The sequence below is a fragment of the Falco peregrinus genome, chromosome 2 (genome assembly GCF_023634155.1).
Source record: "Falco peregrinus isolate bFalPer1 chromosome 2, bFalPer1.pri, whole genome shotgun sequence".
Classification (NCBI taxonomy): Eukaryota; Metazoa; Chordata; class Aves; order Falconiformes; family Falconidae; genus Falco; species Falco peregrinus.
In genome coordinates, this window is record NC_073722.1 from 58,334,087 (window position 1) to 58,352,084 (window position 17,998).

Consider the following 17,998-nt stretch of genomic DNA (forward strand, 5'->3'; position numbering starts at 1 on the left):
CTACACAGAAATCTCCCTGGACAGCTGGATGATAAATACAACTGTTCTAGTAGATGTGGAAAGGAATCTGGGAAAGTGACTGGTGGTAATCAGCAATTTAATTTCTTTTCCCAAGACCTAAATCCTCACCATCTTCCCTGCTGCTTGCTCACAGAGGGAGATCTCAGCACAACAGACTAAATTTAGTCTAATCCCACCCCTACCAGCCTTTTAAAGTCCCTCTGCTGTTTCAAGCCCTTTTGTGTTGCAATGTGGCAGACAGGTCCTATGAAATCAAGAGATAGATGCCAGGCACATCATCGTTTCAACTGTCATTTTGTTCCTCTAAGGCAAATCCAGAGATTCACAGGCAGAAAATGGCAACTACTGGCAGAAAGGACTTCAGTGTAAGCGTCTGGTCCTGCTGTCTTCTCTTCCTGCTCCCTCACAATCATATTCTGTTCCAAACTCCACACCTATGCACAGCCAGATGTCTGTGTGGGCACCAAAGTCTGACTTGCAAGCACTACATTATGCTGACAAAGCACTTGATCATTTTTTAGTTCCTGGATGTGGGAAGAAGTATGACCTCAACCACCTTTAATGGATTTAAAAGTACTAATAAGCTTTCCGGCACAAACACCAAGAATTCCATATTGTCTGGGAAGTAACCTTTGCCATGAATAGTTATCAAGTGTAGCATGTGTGAAACTGGTACTCTGTCAATTACGTTAAATCACAATACAGGACTTGATAAAACTAACATCTACTGAAAGCAAAATGTTTCAAAGCTTCATGCCTCTTCTGAAGTACAGGACAAAATGAGTAGGTGGTGGCTGGGAAGTCTCACAGTGAAACTCAGAAGTTAATAGAACACAGGAGGATGGGGAACAGGGAAGAAAAACAGTAATGCTGACAGAGAGATGATGCAGGTAGTGCAGGAATTAACTCAGCTAAGAAACTGAATGGTTAGTTAGGAACAACTGAAGTATGTGTGCACTAATGCAAGAATCTTGAGCAAGAGAACAGAAAAAACAGCGCAGGGAATGAAACTGGACATTACAGAAGTAAAAGGAACATGATGGACTAGGTACCAGTCTCACTACTGAGGAGCCAGTTCTGGCCAGGAAACACTGAAAGTCAGTGATGAAGCAGCTCTATTTTAGTAATCTGACAAACTGAGGATAAAAGGAACAGATAAGAGGGACTAGGCTAGAGTAGGAAAAAGAAAAGTAATATTTATTTATAAGAAATGCTGAAAATTAACTACCTTAATAGTCTAATGTTGCAAGTATGAAAAGCTTCAGGACAAACATCCAAGAAAAATATACCTTACGTCACATAGAAAAGGGTGAAAAAATGCAAAGTACATTTATCAAAGAATATCATGTCAAACTTGTATGTAACCGATTAATGAATTAATTATAATCCACATGGATTTAGCATAGCATTAACTATGCCATAACCATATTTAAGGGGGAAAAGACTAGAATTAAAAGAAATACAAGATATCTAAGAAACTTCCAAAAGTAGATGGCAGGTAATATGCAACTGTGTTGGGTCTGGCTGAGATGGAGTTAATTTTCCCGCAGCAGCCCTCGAAGTGCTGTGCTTTGTACTCATAGCTAGAAAGGTGCTGGTAACACACCAGCGATTTGGCTACTGCTGAGCTGTGCTCCACCAGTGCTCCACCGCATCCAGGCTGGCTCTCCAGCATTCCCTCCTCACCAGCAGGCTGGGAATCAGCAAGATCTTGGGGGACACAGCCAGAACAGCTCATCCAAACTGACCAAAGGGATATTCCATACCATATGATGTCTGTTCAGCAATAAAAGCTAAGGGAAAGGTGGTGGCAGAGGGGAGGCATTTGTTATTTACGACGTTTATCTTCCAGAGCAGCCACCATGTGAACTAAAGCCCTGCTTCCTGGGAAGTGGCCAAACATCATCTGCTGATGGGAAGTAGAGAATAAAATCTTTAGTTTTCCTTTGCTTCCACACATGACCTTTGCTTTTGCTTTATTAAACTGCCTTTCCTCTTGACATACAAGAGGTTTTTTCCCAGCTTATTTTCTCCCCCACCCCTGTCCTGCTGAAGAGAGCAGTGAGAGCAGCTTGGAAAGCACCTAGTGTCCAGCCAAGGTCAAACCACCACAGCAATAGAGAAGTACTAGCACACACGAAAAAAAAAAAAAAAAAAAAAAAAAGGTAAAGTAAGTGTGCTTGTGTGTGCATGTACACATTTGTAATACAAATTTTGGTACTAAACAGTGTCAAAATGAGTGCTGTCACAAGGTTGTGAAAGATCATTAATATGGAGAAAGAACAGAAGGCACAGTTGGATTGCTTTGAGCACTGAACTACTCTAAGTGGGATAAAATTTAACAGTATAAAGTGCAAAATTATGCATTTTGATGCTAGGATAACAGCAGGTGCTGTTGAACTGGGAGTTAAAACCTGGAAATCACTGAAGAAGGAAATAATGTCTAGGCCTCCTCACTGTAAAAAGACAGGTACAATCCACACCAGGTGATAGAGTTACAGTAAAAAAAAAAAGACCATAGAAATGCCTGAGTACAAAGCTTCTGCCCTCCTAGAGCACGCAGTGCAGCTCCAATCACCCTCATTCCTGGAAGTTTAACTCAAAAGTTGTGCTGCCTGCACAGAGAGGCTTCTATAATGATTAGGAAGACAGAGAACTTCAGTTCGGAAAGTAAAATAGAACTGACTGGCTCGTATGGGCTCCCTGCCCCACCTGGAAAAAAACAGAGTTCTCTATAAATGCACAAAAAATGTTTACATTAAGGGTCAGAATTGGTACTAAAATCAATGGGCATAAATAAGACATGAAAATATTTACACAAGACGTTAAGCAAGGTATTGGTATATCAATCAATCTTTCAACAGTAGAGACAAGAGTGGAGGCAAACAAATTTAATTTGTTCTAAGGCAGGGTTTAATGAGTGTCTAACGAGCAGTTGCATAAAAGCTCACAAGACTTAATTCAATACAAATGGCCCCCTTCAATCCTTGACTCCTACAGTAATTAGTCTGCAAACATATTGGGACATACAGATGTTAAATTCCATCTCCAACTTTCAAGAATTAAGGGCAGATCCCAAAAGAACTACAGACCACTTTTGCCAACTTTTAAACAATGGAAGCCATACCTTGTATTTATAAAAAATAGTTAATTGAAATAAATGATTTTGTTAAATATTAAAATAGCAGCACTGAATACAAGCACAGTTAACACATGCACAAATAATGATGTGTACAGTTAGACTGAATGGAAGAAATAATTCTATTACTAGTAAAGCAGTTCACTCAAGTTAGACATACTGGACCAGAAATTACCACCAACTGATATTAAAGGTCTGTCAAAAATCTTGTTTTGAGTAGTGAGAGTGTTCAAGTGGAATGAAAAGACTTTTACCTCAACAGTTAAACAAAAAGTTAACTGGACAAACTGCATTTGTAGACATCAAGACATGATTCCACAGTATGACTTTTTTCCATGTTAAATTAATGCTGCAGCCTACGTAGTGTAATGCAGGCATTGCCTCAAGAAAACAATTATTTTTCAAGACTGATTTACTGGTAGAAGTAAATTTTCAAAATTCAGAATCCCAAAGCGCTTTGTTGTTGTTACATAAAGATTTATGGATGAAGGAGGTGTCTAAAGAGCAAAGGTCAGAATTATCAATGTGCTGTTCCAAACACAGTCCTTCATCTAACACTTAGTTAATTATCTCCATAGGGACAAGAAAACAAGTAAAGAGGAAAATACATTTTGTGACCAATTGAATAAATAAGTGGATGCTTTCCCAAGACTACAGAAACCGCCAAATACACAGCTTTAAACTTTGTTCAATTTTATGCAAGAACATAGTTTGAGCTTCACTGGCCAGAGTGCTTTTGCCGAGGTCCATTTTTCACTCGACAGAACCACAAAGAAATGACCTTGGCACACTTATGTTCACAGGCGAGATTTTTCAAGGCAGTAGAGGGCTGAAAAATTCCAAACAAATTGTTTTCCTTGTCTACAGTATTAGGAATATAGACCTATCACAGTAGCTTACCTCTGATCATGTCCAATGCTGGATATTTGCAAGGAACGTGGAACGCTCTCATACTTCACAAAGCCAACTGGGCAGCTGCACTGCTAAGGGAGTCAGATATTTCGCAAGCTAAGTGAGAGCGATTTAGTAGGACAGATGACACCCCTTATGTCTCCTTGTTAGTGTAATTCCAGATATTACTAAGTCAAAATGCTTTTCTACTTCTTAGGAAGTTTCAGTAACACTCTAATAGCAAGTGCCACAAAAATAACTTGCTCTCAACTTTTGTTTAGTTAACTTCAAAAGTCCTCCAGTCCTTAAACTGTTAATAAAGAAGAGAAGAATGCCAACTACTCCCTAGTTCTTGGAGAGATGAGAAGTAGACCAGTATGAGATGCTGTTTAGCTGGCTTTTCCACAATAAGGCTCTGGACCTGAAAAGCACTAAACCTTACAGCAGGCTGAAAGCAGATGTCGCAGGTTTACTTCCAAGACTGCACACTCGTCTCCCACAAACAAACCCATCTGCTCTGAGGTTAATGGTCACTTGTATGCGTGTCTCCCTTTTCTGCTGCAGAAGCACTAGTATCCAGATAATCCCATGGTCACAGGTATGTGCACAAACGGCAAGTCCCCATTACAGCAGTCCCAGGGTAAGTCCATCCTGGGGGTCTAAGCAGCCCCTGACGTACACCCCAAACCACAAGGCAGTGGCAGCCTCCTGCTGCCTGCCCCCAGTAGCACTGTGCCACCAAGGAAGAGCTGTGACCAGCCTTCCTTCCTTGCTGGCCCTTACTGTCCCCTGTTCCTCCTGCAGGACACAGGCACTGTAGATCAGCTACTTTTTCCTACCTGTCATGGGCTTTCCAGAACAATGGACCTTCAGAGAGGCACAGCCTGTCACGTCACATGTCTGAAGGTGTGTATAGCAGTGCCTTTCAAGGACATAGAAGCCATCAACAATGGTGACAACTATGCTGAGGTTTAGCAACTTCTGGCATAAAGCTATACACACAGAATAAATAAAGCTGGACTCTATTTACTACTCAACTAACGCTTGCCATCTGAGTGTGAACATCTAACCCAACTTGGCTACAGTCTCATCAGCTCAGCATTGAGTTAGTTATCTCAAAAGCAGTTTATTATTCATCACTAGATGCACACGGTATCATTAAATCCTTGTTTTAATGCTGTTCCTATATAGATCATTTATATTCACATAAGTGTCATATGCTGTTTTAGCCACCTATCCTCACTAACCTCAGTTCTTTGCTACAAAATGGAAACAGTACTTAAATATCAGTTCCGTTACTATTCTTTTGAAATTCTTTTATACACCTTAAAACAAATAAAACCCAGTCAATTAGGTGGGACAAATATAACTAAAGCACTCTAACATAATCATCAAGATTTTGAGTTCTAAGCACCTAAATGCAGAGGATTATGACCCCAGTTATGATTTACAACTCCTAGGCTATCTGCCATTGCAAGTTCCCGAGTACATTCAGAAGGCTTTAACAAACACAACTGTTAGCTTAGCTGTCTCAGTATGGATTGATATTTTTTACTTTTTCGTCATTCAGAGCTTTTCTTGTTTTTTAAATGTATGGCCACTTCAACAATTTCCTTCTTTGTGCACTTTACCATTCTGTTTCCCCTTTTCATTGTTAAATCAGCCTGAACAAAAAAGTAACAACAATCTCTAGCCAGCATCAACATTATCTGGTTGCCCTCCCAAACATTAAAGCAAAGTTCAGAATTGTTTGAATAAAGAGGTGAAATCTTATCTCACAGAATTATAGAATCATAGAATCATTTCAGTTGGAAAAGACCTTTAAGATTATCAAGTCCAAGTGTTGACCCAGGACTGCCAAGTCCACCACTAAACCATGTCCCTACACACCACATCTATGTGGTTTTTAAACACTTCCAGGGATGGTGATTCCTCACCTCCTTGGGCAGCCTGTTCCGATGCTTACCTACCCTTTAGTGAAGAATTTTTTCCTAATATCCAATCTAAACCTCCCCTGGCATAACTTGAGGTCATTTCCTCTTGTCCTGTTGCTTGTTATCTGGGAAGAGACCTACCCCTATCTGCCTACAACCTCCTGCCAGTGAGCTGTAGAGAGCACTAAGATCCCCCCTGAGCTGCCTCCTCTCCAGACTGAACAACCCCAGATCCCTCAACCATTCCTCATAAGACTTGTTCTCTAGACCTTCACCAGCTTCATTGCCCTAACTCTCCCAGGGGTTTAGCTTCCCATTAAGCTTCCTAGGGGTCACCATCTATATTAAACTTCCAATTTAATACTGGCATACCAGAGTTTCTGAAATCCCCTTCTTAGTCTTTGACTAAATATGTATCATGGTCATATTTTACCACCTTACTTTTCACCTCTATCACTAGGTTAATAAATACTGAGTACCAGGCCAGCCCTAAAAAAACCCAGTAATCCTTCAAAACAGTAAATCACTACGATTGTAAAGGGACTTGAAATCTGCAAATTTGGTTGAATCATCTCCTGGACGCTTTAAATTTCTTGCAGAAATGAATCAACTTGTTTGTCTTAAAATAACACGCCCAAAGGATTTCAGGTGGCTTGTGCATGTCCTCATTTAGCACTAAGACATATGTTTTCAGACACTGAGTACTTCATCATGTTCTTGGCATGCCGTCTCAGAGAAAGGGAGGTCGTTGTTGTTCTTTGGTACATTATTTACAGGACTGATTATTTCTCTGACGACTTCTGGAAGGCTTCTGCAGCTGAGAATACCCTAACAATCATTTTGGGTGGAAAGCAAATAAATAGGGATGGAAAACATGATGATGTATGAATATGTATATATGTAATTCATCACGTCTCTTGTGTAACAAGTCATCCTTTGCAGGACTGAATGATGAGGCTCACACAATTATGCTTACAAAAAAGCACTGCACAAGCCACCCAGTTTTACTGTTCTACCTTAAATCTTAGACTAAGAGACTTTGCAAGCACACCAGCACGTACTGTACCCTTGGTTTAAATCCTTCAGCACGGGCTGTTCTCAGCAGCACTTCACTCTTTTACTTCTACATTGCTTTCAGCTACTATCTTTAAGTTTGCTCCCCTCCTTTTTTTTGACTAGATGGTTTCTTTCTTAACGTAAAGACATTCTGAAGCCCTTTCTGTCATGTTCTAAAACACACAAAGCACGGTCCTTAGTGCTGACACCCACAACTGCCCCAGTGTTCCAGCAAAGTGCAGGTGCCATGTGTTTCCATTGTGTGCCCAGCAGACACCAGCATCAGCATCTCCCACCCCATGTTCATGAACTCTTCTGCTAATGCAAAACACAGTCATTATGGCTGATGCACACTATGAAATTAAGATATCATAGCACACCAGCCAGGCTGCTTCCCCATTAAACAGCAGCAATGGCAGTAAATTTCCTTTTCTTGGACTTAAAGAATAAGTATTTTGTTTTTCACCCAGGTTCAAAGAGGCTTAAGGGACCTACTCCTGTGTTTTTAACCATGTCTTGATCATCACAAATGGACAGTCTACAAGCACAGTGGCACTTTTTTAAAAAAAATATTTAAATTCAAAACTTCAAAATATTTCTGCATCCATGTGCCAACTACATTTTAATCAAAGGTAACACACTACCAGCATATTTCTGTTTCACATCAGTGCACACGGTTCTGTGTTTCACTTCCATCTGCAAACTGTTTTATAGCAGTGAAGTGCAAAGACACAAGTATGACATGACTTGCAATTAGGGCTTGAACCATTACGCATCCTACACCACAAAGGACTATCTAGCATGCAGTAGGTTATTCACTGAACAATGAGATAGTTGAGACAAAAATACATTTCCTGAAACATTGTAAAGTAACTTAATCTAGGAACTGTTATTTTTTCAAGAATATTAAGTTACAGAACAAAAAAAATTTCAAACCCAAAAACAAACCCTAAAAATTCAACAAGAGTTTAGTGTTAAACACGGTGCTTGATACTTCAGAACCAACTAAAGTAGTTCTTTAAACTTGAGGGCAAGTAGTCCCATTATTACACTCTTTTTTTTTTTTTTTAAGGTAAATCTACTTAATGTATAATGCCGTACTAATTAAACAAAACCAAGTAAACAAAAAAAAAACCCTCCCAACCCAAAACAGTCAGAAAAAAACAGCACTTCATTTCCTAAACAAGAACAGCAAAAAGCCATTTAAAGTCACCTGCAGAGAATAACTTCCTAAAATACTGAGACAGAAAATTTGCCTCCAAATAAACTTCTTGCAATAGAGGAAGTACAGGACACTCTACAAACTTAATTTTTTCTTTAATACTATTCTGAGTAGTTTCAGTTTTGGATTAAAACATCTCTCTGCCAATTTGTTTTGGTTAAAATTTATTTCATTTTGTTATGAGTGCACTTCACATTACCTGCCCCAGTCTCCTTCTCTTAATTAGGCATGTTTCCTTTAAGCAGAGGGCAGGACTTAATTCCCAGGAGGACCACTTCCAAACCCATTCCCAAAAGCTGTAGCTGTTCTTACATTAGGAGAACCCAGTGTGGTTGCACATTCCACATCAGTCTTTTGATCTTTGCAATTAAGATGAAGATTTGGTATTTCAAGGTACTTTTTACAGGTAGGATGTGTAAATGACATGTTCTATTACCGTTTTTTCCTCTTTCTCTCCTCAGTAAGATAGATTTTAGTGTGTACATTTCCCAGGGAAAAAAAAACAAAACCAACCAAAAACAAACCACACACTTTAAGGGTCAAATTGATACTCTGGTATTAAAGATACATAAACTAGTGCACAAGTAACAGGTAGGTGTGAAATGGTGTTTTCCCCAAGTCATAAAGGAACATAACTTACTAGAATAGGAGTTTAAGGGAGGGGAGAAAGGAAAGGTGAGAGATGAAGGAAAGAAACTGGTAAGTTTAAAAAAAAAAAAAAAAGAAAAAGAAAAATTCACACAATTGGCTGAGCAGCTACAAGATCAACAGAGCTGAATAAGAATAAAAGCTACCTACAGCTGCCTTTATCGCTTTAGACTTTTCTTCTTCCTCATGAATTATACTGCACTGTTCCACCAGTTAAGAGCTCCTTCACTTTTAAACTTCTTGGTATTAGAGAGTCACAGTCTGTGTCCGGACCTGGCACGGTATCTCTTTCTCAGTTGTCAAACTCTTGCCCAAATAAAACAAATGCAGTTAACAAGAGTAAGCTTAAGTAACAATGCCTAAGAAGCCCTCTTGGTTTTATATATTTCCAGTCTTTGAGCAAAAGTCCAAAAAGGAGGATTAAAATTTACTGTTTGCTAGCACAATATTTCAACATTTGGGACACAGCAGTTTTCAGTTCTCTTTTCAACTGTAGAAACAATAGCACTCACTAAGAACACGCTTCATGGAAGCCCATAGACACTAGCAAGCCTTTTGCCACATTCAACATGCTATTTTGCAGCAATCATAAAGCTTTTTTCCAGCCTTCATTTCAACTTTTTCTGTGTTTCTTTCACTTACAATAGTCTAACAGTGGATCTGTGACCTAAATCCCTCTAAAGTTCAGGATTAAATGTGTCTGTCAAGTTGAACATGAATCAGCTGTACAACCTTGTACAACCTTGCAGTGATGGAAGCAAGCCATGTACTAGATGGCATCAGCATAAACGCAGCCAGCAGGCAGGTGGAAGTGGTTATAACCTTTTATTTAGTACTTGTGAGACAGTATCTGGAGTATGAAGTTTTGTGCTCCACAGTACAAAACACACTAAAGCAGGTCGAGAGAAGGGTCACTACAATCATTTACAGGGCTAGAGAAAACAATGCACAAATAATGGCTAAAGAAGATGGGTTTGGTTAGTTTCAAGAAATAACAGCAGGGAGGGGAGCTACTTACTGTCTTCAAGGTTATAATGAGTGATTACAGAGAACACAGAGTCAGGCTTTTTGGAGGTGCACAGTGAGAGGACAAGCAGGAATGGTCATACACTGCAGCAAGTGCAAACTGTACATTAAGGAGAACATTTTCTCCACAAGGGCGGTTAAGACTGGTGCAGGGCACCCAGACAGGCTGTAAAACCATATCCTTAAACATATCCAAAATTCAGCTGAACAAGGTCCAATGTATTTATTCTAACTATTAGCTGTCTTTGGTTTTAGCAGGGGTTAGGCTTCCACAGATCCCTTCCAACATGAAATTATTCTACAATTCATCCATATTTGTGATACCACTCATTCTGTGCTAAGCTGCAGGTAGTCATCAAAAAGGGCAAGTTTGCTGAAAAGGCTTTTCAGTCAACTTCATAATACAAAATTCTTTCTCTAGGATGCACTTGATAAGAAAGGATGCAAACCGTGCTCTCAAAATGAGCCTTCTGCCACTGTTTTTACCACCAAACTTCTGCCACAATGTTACTGTTGCCTCCACAGTAACATCCATTTCCCAGCCCGGTTGCCTGAACAGGATTCCCATGAAGAGCGTAGGTACTTGCTCCTCATAACACGTGTTTCTTTCAACTACACACACTAGGCTGAAAAAGAAGGGAAAGAGGACAAACTGCAGAACACGCACATGGACATCACAGCTAACAAACGTACCTCAGAATAACTGGAACTATGTTTTCTCTTTTGAGCAATTGTTTTGTACTCTCAGGGATGCTACTCTGTGTACCAGCAGGTAAGACTAAAACAAATGAATTGGCACACCACTTTCCCGAACTCAGCATCCAACCTGAAAGAAGCATAATGATTAGTGCAAAGATGGTTCCTCAGCTGATAATGCTTCTCAGCAACACTACACACAAATGCAGTGCCACTTACTGATGAAAAACAAACTTCTGCTCCTGAACACCTCCCCATCTCAGCTATTTTGTCACATCTCCCAAAAAACAGAGAAGTTTGTTGGCAGAAATACCAGTATTCTTCATCCTTTCTATTATATCTAATGAGTTACAGAGATGACCTGAAAAGCTCAGTTGCTTAAGAAAACCAGCAGGCTACATACTCTTTGCACATCTGAAGCTTGAAGCAACACATCTGTCCTAGACTGGCAAAACCAGATAACTATCAGAAGATGGGACCTGTTTAGTTAGATGAACGCTGACCACACTCAATGGGGTCAAAACCCTGAACTTCATCCTGGTGTAACACTGTACAGTGAAACAGCCATAATATCAAGTTCCTTCTACAGTTCTCAATGCAGTCATGACTATTCAGAAAGACCATCTCCATCAAGAGCTGTCAGGAAAGTCTAACTCCAAAAAGCATTTCCCTGGGAATGCAAAGGCCTACATAGAAGCCACCCAAATAGGAATATAACCAGAACTTTCAGAAACACTTCAAACTCTTCAAAAACATTTAGCACTGAGAAACAAAAAGCCTTCCCGCCTCCAGGGGTGAGTGATGCAACAAAACATCTGTTATATTTGACCATCACTGAGACTGAGAACATTTGCTTCAGGTCAAGACTATGTTATTAGTTGCACTACAGGGAGAAATCAGGAACTCAGTATTGCAACATGCTGGAAAAACCAAATCCTTGTGGCTAGATAGTCCCACACTGCAGGACTTCTGTTACTTTTGATGAGACAAAGAGCAGACTCATTTAACTCAGGAACCGCTTGCTCAGGATCCAGGCTGCGCAGTGGAAAGAGTTCAGGTCTGAGACAAGCAACATTCCCTCTCCTTGGAAAAATGCCGAGAACAGCAGTGAGTCCTTGGAGCAGCACTGTGAGACCCACCATCAGGAATCTGGGACTCCTTGGGCTAAGCCAGGCGTGTCTCAGTTGAGTTGCTACGAGAAGCTTCCTGCTTCACAAAGATGCCTGGAGGAAGACTTTGGCTGCTGCCTCACTGATCCTGCAGCTTGCTTTCCTGATGGGTTTGGAGACCAGGTAAACAGGCCACAGAAAAATGTACATAAACATCCCCCAAAACAGCCTACAGTATGATCTCCTCTCTGCATCAGGAAGGGCCATAGTGCCTCCCAAGCCTAGTGGTTATCCAGGTACCCATCACTCAACCAGAGATGTGCTGCAGAAGGGATCCAAACACCCTGCAGACTGCTTTGAGCCCTACAATGATGATCTGCCTTCTCCTCCTCTGTAAGGACCTCAAACCCAGACTGACATTGTCTCACTACTTGTCTCTATCACAGAATTATCCTAATGGTTGGCCAGGGTAGATTTTAGATATCCAAGATCAGAACTGATTTATCTAGCAAGATATGTGTGTACTCATCTTCTTTATTACAGCTCATTTTCTTAGTGAGTAGCTTTTATACCTAAAGTTTATCCCAGGAATTGATGGTATTTAATATTTTTACACTGGTCTTGTCAAGAATAAATAGCATGTTAAACACCATTACAGTCCAGTGCAAGTTTTCAATAAAAAAATAAAAATGTACATTTTGTATTTTATATTCTTTACAGTTTTAGATAAGGTATTCATCTCTATTTTCCTTCCATTTTAAGGTACTTTTATAACTCAAAACATTTCATATCTCCAGGCTAAAATGCCAGGTCTTCCTATTTCTACACAAATTTTAGAGCTCAATTCAACCCATGTAAACTAGACCATCAGAGAATGTTACTGTATTCCTCTTTATTTCACAAACCCTGAGGCTTTGCTAATTTTATTGTAAGTTTGATCTTTCAAACTGTATTTGTACAGTTAAATGGAAAGAAACGAAAAGGCTTTTCTGCTGCTAACAAGGGCTTGTGTAAAAGCAGGCTGCACTTTGTTTTTGTTACTATACCAATGTTTCAGCTTTCATCAGTCTCCAGGCCAGTAAAAAGACACAATGAAAGAATTCAGACTCAATCAAGGTTTACTGTGCTCTTTTCAAACAGAAGAGCAAGGGTGTTTCTAAAGCCACAAAAGAACATTTATAGCAAGGTTTTTACCACTGCCAAATACTATGCTAATAGCAAAGCTTTCAACAAGAGATTCATGGGCTGCCATGTTCAGAAGATGATTAAGATATGCATCAGACCTATGAAGAACTGAACAGGAAGTAAATGAATGGAAAAGCCAGCAACCTTTCTGCCGTACTGTAAGTCAGGCTGTCTCAAAGCAGAACTCCTTGCAGTCATATACTTTAAAAGCTGAGCAGAAGTAATCCCTTTCCATTATTTACAATCTTTCTTGAATTTAGCAGAACACACAAAATCTCACCAAAAAGCTATTTAAATGATCTTCTAAATTTCCAAATAAAGATCATTTCAAAAGGAGACTTAATTCTTTAAATAAATTTATTTAAACGCTAGGATTTTTATCAGGCCAAAATAATTTACACCTATACATTTATACCTATATAATGGGATATCTGACCAGAATTTGGCAAATATGCATCTTCCTCAGATACTGACCAGCATTCATTTGGGTATCCAACCTACAAATGGAACTACCTCTAGAGGCAAAACAGCTGATATAGTTCTTAAAATGCATTGTTTGTTGTTTTCTTGGAGTGTGTGTGTGTTTTTTAGTGGTGCTGGTTGTTTTTTTTTAAACAGACTGCGTGTGTATTTATATAAAGATACAGAATATTTTAATGCTTCTTTATTTCAATGGACATATGGCAAAAGACAGCTCCACCTGTTTACATGTAAACACATACTGTTCCAGGAAATGTATCTATCTACGTAAAAGGGTTAAGGCAAAACTCCAATGTACCTACTATGTTAGTAATGTGGTTTCAGTGCACTTATCTCATCCTGTAAAGATGGCGCTTAATGTCAGCATGCCCACAGTAAGCAACACCAAACAAATACTCCCCGAAAGCCAGTACTGGCAGCATTACTAAACTCCACAGGAAATTAGATCTTCAAAACCCATATACCCATGTTATGTATTTACGGATGGAACAAATTAAATAGTAAGTAAACAGGATGTAGCATGCATAAAGCCTTTATGCTGGCTGGAATTCTGCACAGTGCTTTGCCTGCCTCCTCCAGAACTGACCTCAGAAAAATCAAATGTGCTACATAGCTATCCAGCTCAGGTTTTGTTCCGTAAGGAAAGGGAAAAGTAGCTCCATAGTTTTGTGTTCTCGTTTGTTTTATGGACCATAACTTGTCATTTTGTCTCCCTCTATGATGCAGTTTCCTAAGACTTGCAATTCGCCTTTAAAAAGAAATAGGACTTCAAATTGCTTGCAATAAACAGTTCTGGACAGCTTACTAGCCTGTGTCACTTGCTGAAGTTTGTAACAACATAGTTCTTTCACTCAAAGTGAAATGACAGACAAAATATGCAGTTTCCTCAGGCATAAATGGAAGAAAACAGTAAAAAAAAAGGCAAATCCCCCTTGAAGATGGTGTAAAACCACTTAATGTTCCATCTGAGAACCTGAGTATGAAGCAGCTACAGCAAAAGGAGAGATTCATGCTCTATTTACAAATTTTGTGGAGATGGTCTTAAATTTGAAATGGCGCTTGCTTCAAAAGCTTCACCCAAAATTTTCAATGACCTGTTGCCAGCTCATCTTCAGCCGCCTTCTTTCTACACTGATCCCTTCTGAAACAGTCAATAGGACTTCCAGACATCCCCACTACCACTTTCCTTGACACAGCTAATGAAATGAATATGCAAATCAAGAACACCTGAGAGCAGTGCTCCAATCTATTCAGCTCAACAAATATGGCCAAAATTGCTTATTTTCTTTATTTCTCTTTCTTCTCCTTCCTCAGAACTCCTCTCTCCACCCTTGCTGATTTCAGCCAGAGAAGATGGAGTTCCCAGTGGCCTGCAGACATTTGGGGGCATTGGGGAATGGACATGTCTCCTTCTACATTTCTCCTACGCCTTTCCTTGCAGGAGGAGGAGGAGACCACATTCAGAAGATATCAGAAAGCAAAATCTTGAGCTGTGTGTCCTCCCACAGCTAACTGTTGGAGCTCCTGCCACATGCAGCCAGGCAGAGAAAGAGGAAAATTGGCTGTCAGGCACCTTGCTTGCAAGAGTAATGTGGGCAAGCACATGCACACCTCAGAGTAATAAGCAGCCTTTCAAAGCCCAGAAAACAACAGAATTTATTTTCCTTGCACTGAAAATATGGAAACAGGATAGGATCAGATTTCCCATCACTGCACAGGGCTCCCACACTGCCAGTGTCACACATGGTGCAGTTTTTCAGGCAGGTGGCCACTGCAGGAGGGCTCAGCTACACCAAACGGAATTCAAAGCTTTGCTTTCAAATGTAATTCACTCCTTATTTCCAGAGGGAAAAAAAGCAAAAAAGTAGTAGTAAGGAAAATACGCTTACCATCTGACACAGCTGGTCTTAGTAAAGAGAGTAAGAGGCAACGTTCATGCTAGAAAAGCTCTGTCATTTAGTATTAGGGTCATAAAAAACTCAGAATATACCTTAAGTGTTGGGAAAACCAGTGTGCAATCCACCAAGATCTTCTGCTACAGGCAGTACCCGAGGTAAAACTGTAAAACCTCAAGTCTAAGCACAGAGCAGAGTGAAAGCATTTCCCTTCTCTCAAGCCAGTGCTGCCTCATATCACAGCTGCAGTGGAAGGAGCCTTTTGACTAAACATAGGAATTGGGACCAGAACAGGCCACTGATTTTTTTTTTCCTTCTCAGCAAAAGCAGCAATTGATAAACAACACAATTTCCAGCTTCCCTACAGAGAATGAAGATGTTCTGTAGCATGATGAATGAGCAATGAATGCTGTAAAGATGTAGATCTGTTCTAAAAAGTCATTAATAAATATGTGTCAATGGACAATGTGACATCTGGGGTTGTTTCAAGTTTTTTGCATTTAGGCTCAATAAGAAGTGTGACTGTAGTGCCCTCCTTTTCTTGTTTCTCATTTTATCTCTGTTTATCATTTACAAGATTGCCTTAAATTTTGTTTCACTCTTTGAAGTTCAACTACAAAGTTAACAACTTGTTATGACTCTAGTGCAAGATACATGTGCACAAAATAAATAACAGAATTCCATAAACATTAGTAAATTACAGCTACACTTCAACAAAAAACAAGTCAGAAATTTGTTTCATGATCAACTCTCAAATGTTTCTATACAGCACCATATTGGGCTCACATGTTAGATGCTTAGGCTGCCCTCGGTGTCAGCTAATTATTAAGCAATAATTAAGAACCAGGTTATTGCAGCCTTCACTGGATACCACAGGAAGGGGACACAGAGGAAAGGGCAACCGATCTAACCATTCACACAAAGCAGCAAAGGTGGTCGATAGATTGTTACCTCTCAAAGATGGCAAGTAATTACTTCAAAAACAAAGTTGAACTTCAACATTCATAAGCATTTTTCAAGGCGTATGTAATAGAAAAACAGTGGGGGCTTCTTAATGTGATTATGGTGAATACTCACACACAGAGTATCGGTGAAAGATTACAGAAGATTTTGGTTATTTACTGTGCCTTACCTCCTTCAGACAAGTTTGTAACAGCCTTCTCACAGCTGTTCCTTTTCTATTTCCTTAAAACAGATTACAGCATTACTGTTGCAGAAATCTAGTATTTCTGATTAATAATCTACTAAAGGCATGCTGTAGGTATTTGTAAAGACCATACTATATATGAAATGTTATAGTTGTTAAAGAGTTCATGAGTTGGCTGTACATCTAATTCTTCTACAATATGTTGGCAGTTTACTCTGGAGTCCCAGACAAAAGCCTATTACTCTTACTCCATGAAGACCTTTCTCTCTTGATGAAAAGTTCAGCGTAAAATAGCCTTAAGAGTACATAAAATGCAAAAAATCATTGTGGTATAGAGCAATACCAGTTTTTATAAGCCTAATGTTATATCAGTTCCTGCATTTCACTGAGTATGGTATATAGTGAGAATGAGGTTCTAAAAAAAAGCTATTGAAAGTCATTATGTTATAATCTGTATCTCTAATATTTTGAAGAATTCAGGTTTAAATCGTGCCTAGATGTGGTTTTCAGCTTAAACTCTTTTGAGCCAGGCAGCCTTATTTCACATAAACCTCACTACTTATGTAATGTAATCATATGCAAGATTAAATTCTACCAGATCAGCTGCTAATTACAATGCTTGCTTTCAGGACACAAATCCTGCTGACTTCTTAAGAATACCCAAATCCTCATGCTTTGCAAAATAAAGGCAAGCAGCACTGCTCATCATTTGCATGCCTTTAGAACCATCCTTCATAGAACTCCATTGCCTCACCACTGCTCCGAGTCTTTTTAAGACTGTTGTATTTCAAAGAAAACAACTGCCTCTCACTTATATACCAGAATGACCCTATGGTAGCCACGATGCTCACCTGAAATCTGTTCTCAAGTATGGGGATGAACCAAGGATGGGGTGAGTTTTCTCTGAGGGTTAAGTGGAAGAAAAGGAGCCGACATCATCTTTCACATTACCACTGTGTAGGGAAGGTTGTGTCACACTACTCACCCATGTTCATCTTAATAGGTAAATTTTCTCTGCTCGCAGCCTCCACAAGGTGTCTCCGAGCCTCCATCACAGCTTCCTTTTGTTTGAGGTTCATGAAGGACTCCCAGAGAGCTTTGGCAGCTGGATCACTATAAGAAAATGACAGGGTTACACTAAACATTGCTTGAATAATGGAGTAAGCTTAAGACAACATTTATATTCTAAGATGAGCACTTCTATTTAGTAACTCCTCTGAGGTGGGCAGGATACAAGCAAAAATAAAGTGATCGTAAAAGCTCGTTTTTTCTTAGCAGGACAATTATTACAGCTACAGAAAAAAAATCTAGGATTTTTTTGCTACTAATTATAACGTGTTAGGATTGACATATTAAAAAAAGGTATGTCAGCCTCAACATAAACACTACCATTCAACCATGGGAATATCAGGAACAGTCCAAACTTCTTCAGCCACCAAAAAGCTATGGAAAGGGTGCGCCCTAACTTCCCCGTGGCAGTTTAAATATCCCAAAGCCAATACTTCACTTCCAATGCTGAAGGCTGTTGGTATACCAACACTTCAGGTTT

General features: G+C 39.6%; 1 protein-coding gene across 1 annotated transcript in view; it reads right to left on the minus strand.

Moving 5' to 3' along the window:
* SCFD2 (sec1 family domain containing 2) overlaps window positions 1-17,998 on the minus strand; it is a 199,149-nt gene that overhangs the window by 147,856 nt on the left and 33,295 nt on the right. The window contains exon 4 of the mRNA XM_027779262.2: window positions 17,435-17,562. Coding sequence (XP_027635063.2) covers window positions 17,435-17,562 — 128 coding nt within the window. The remainder of the gene's footprint in view (window positions 1-17,434; window positions 17,563-17,998) is intronic.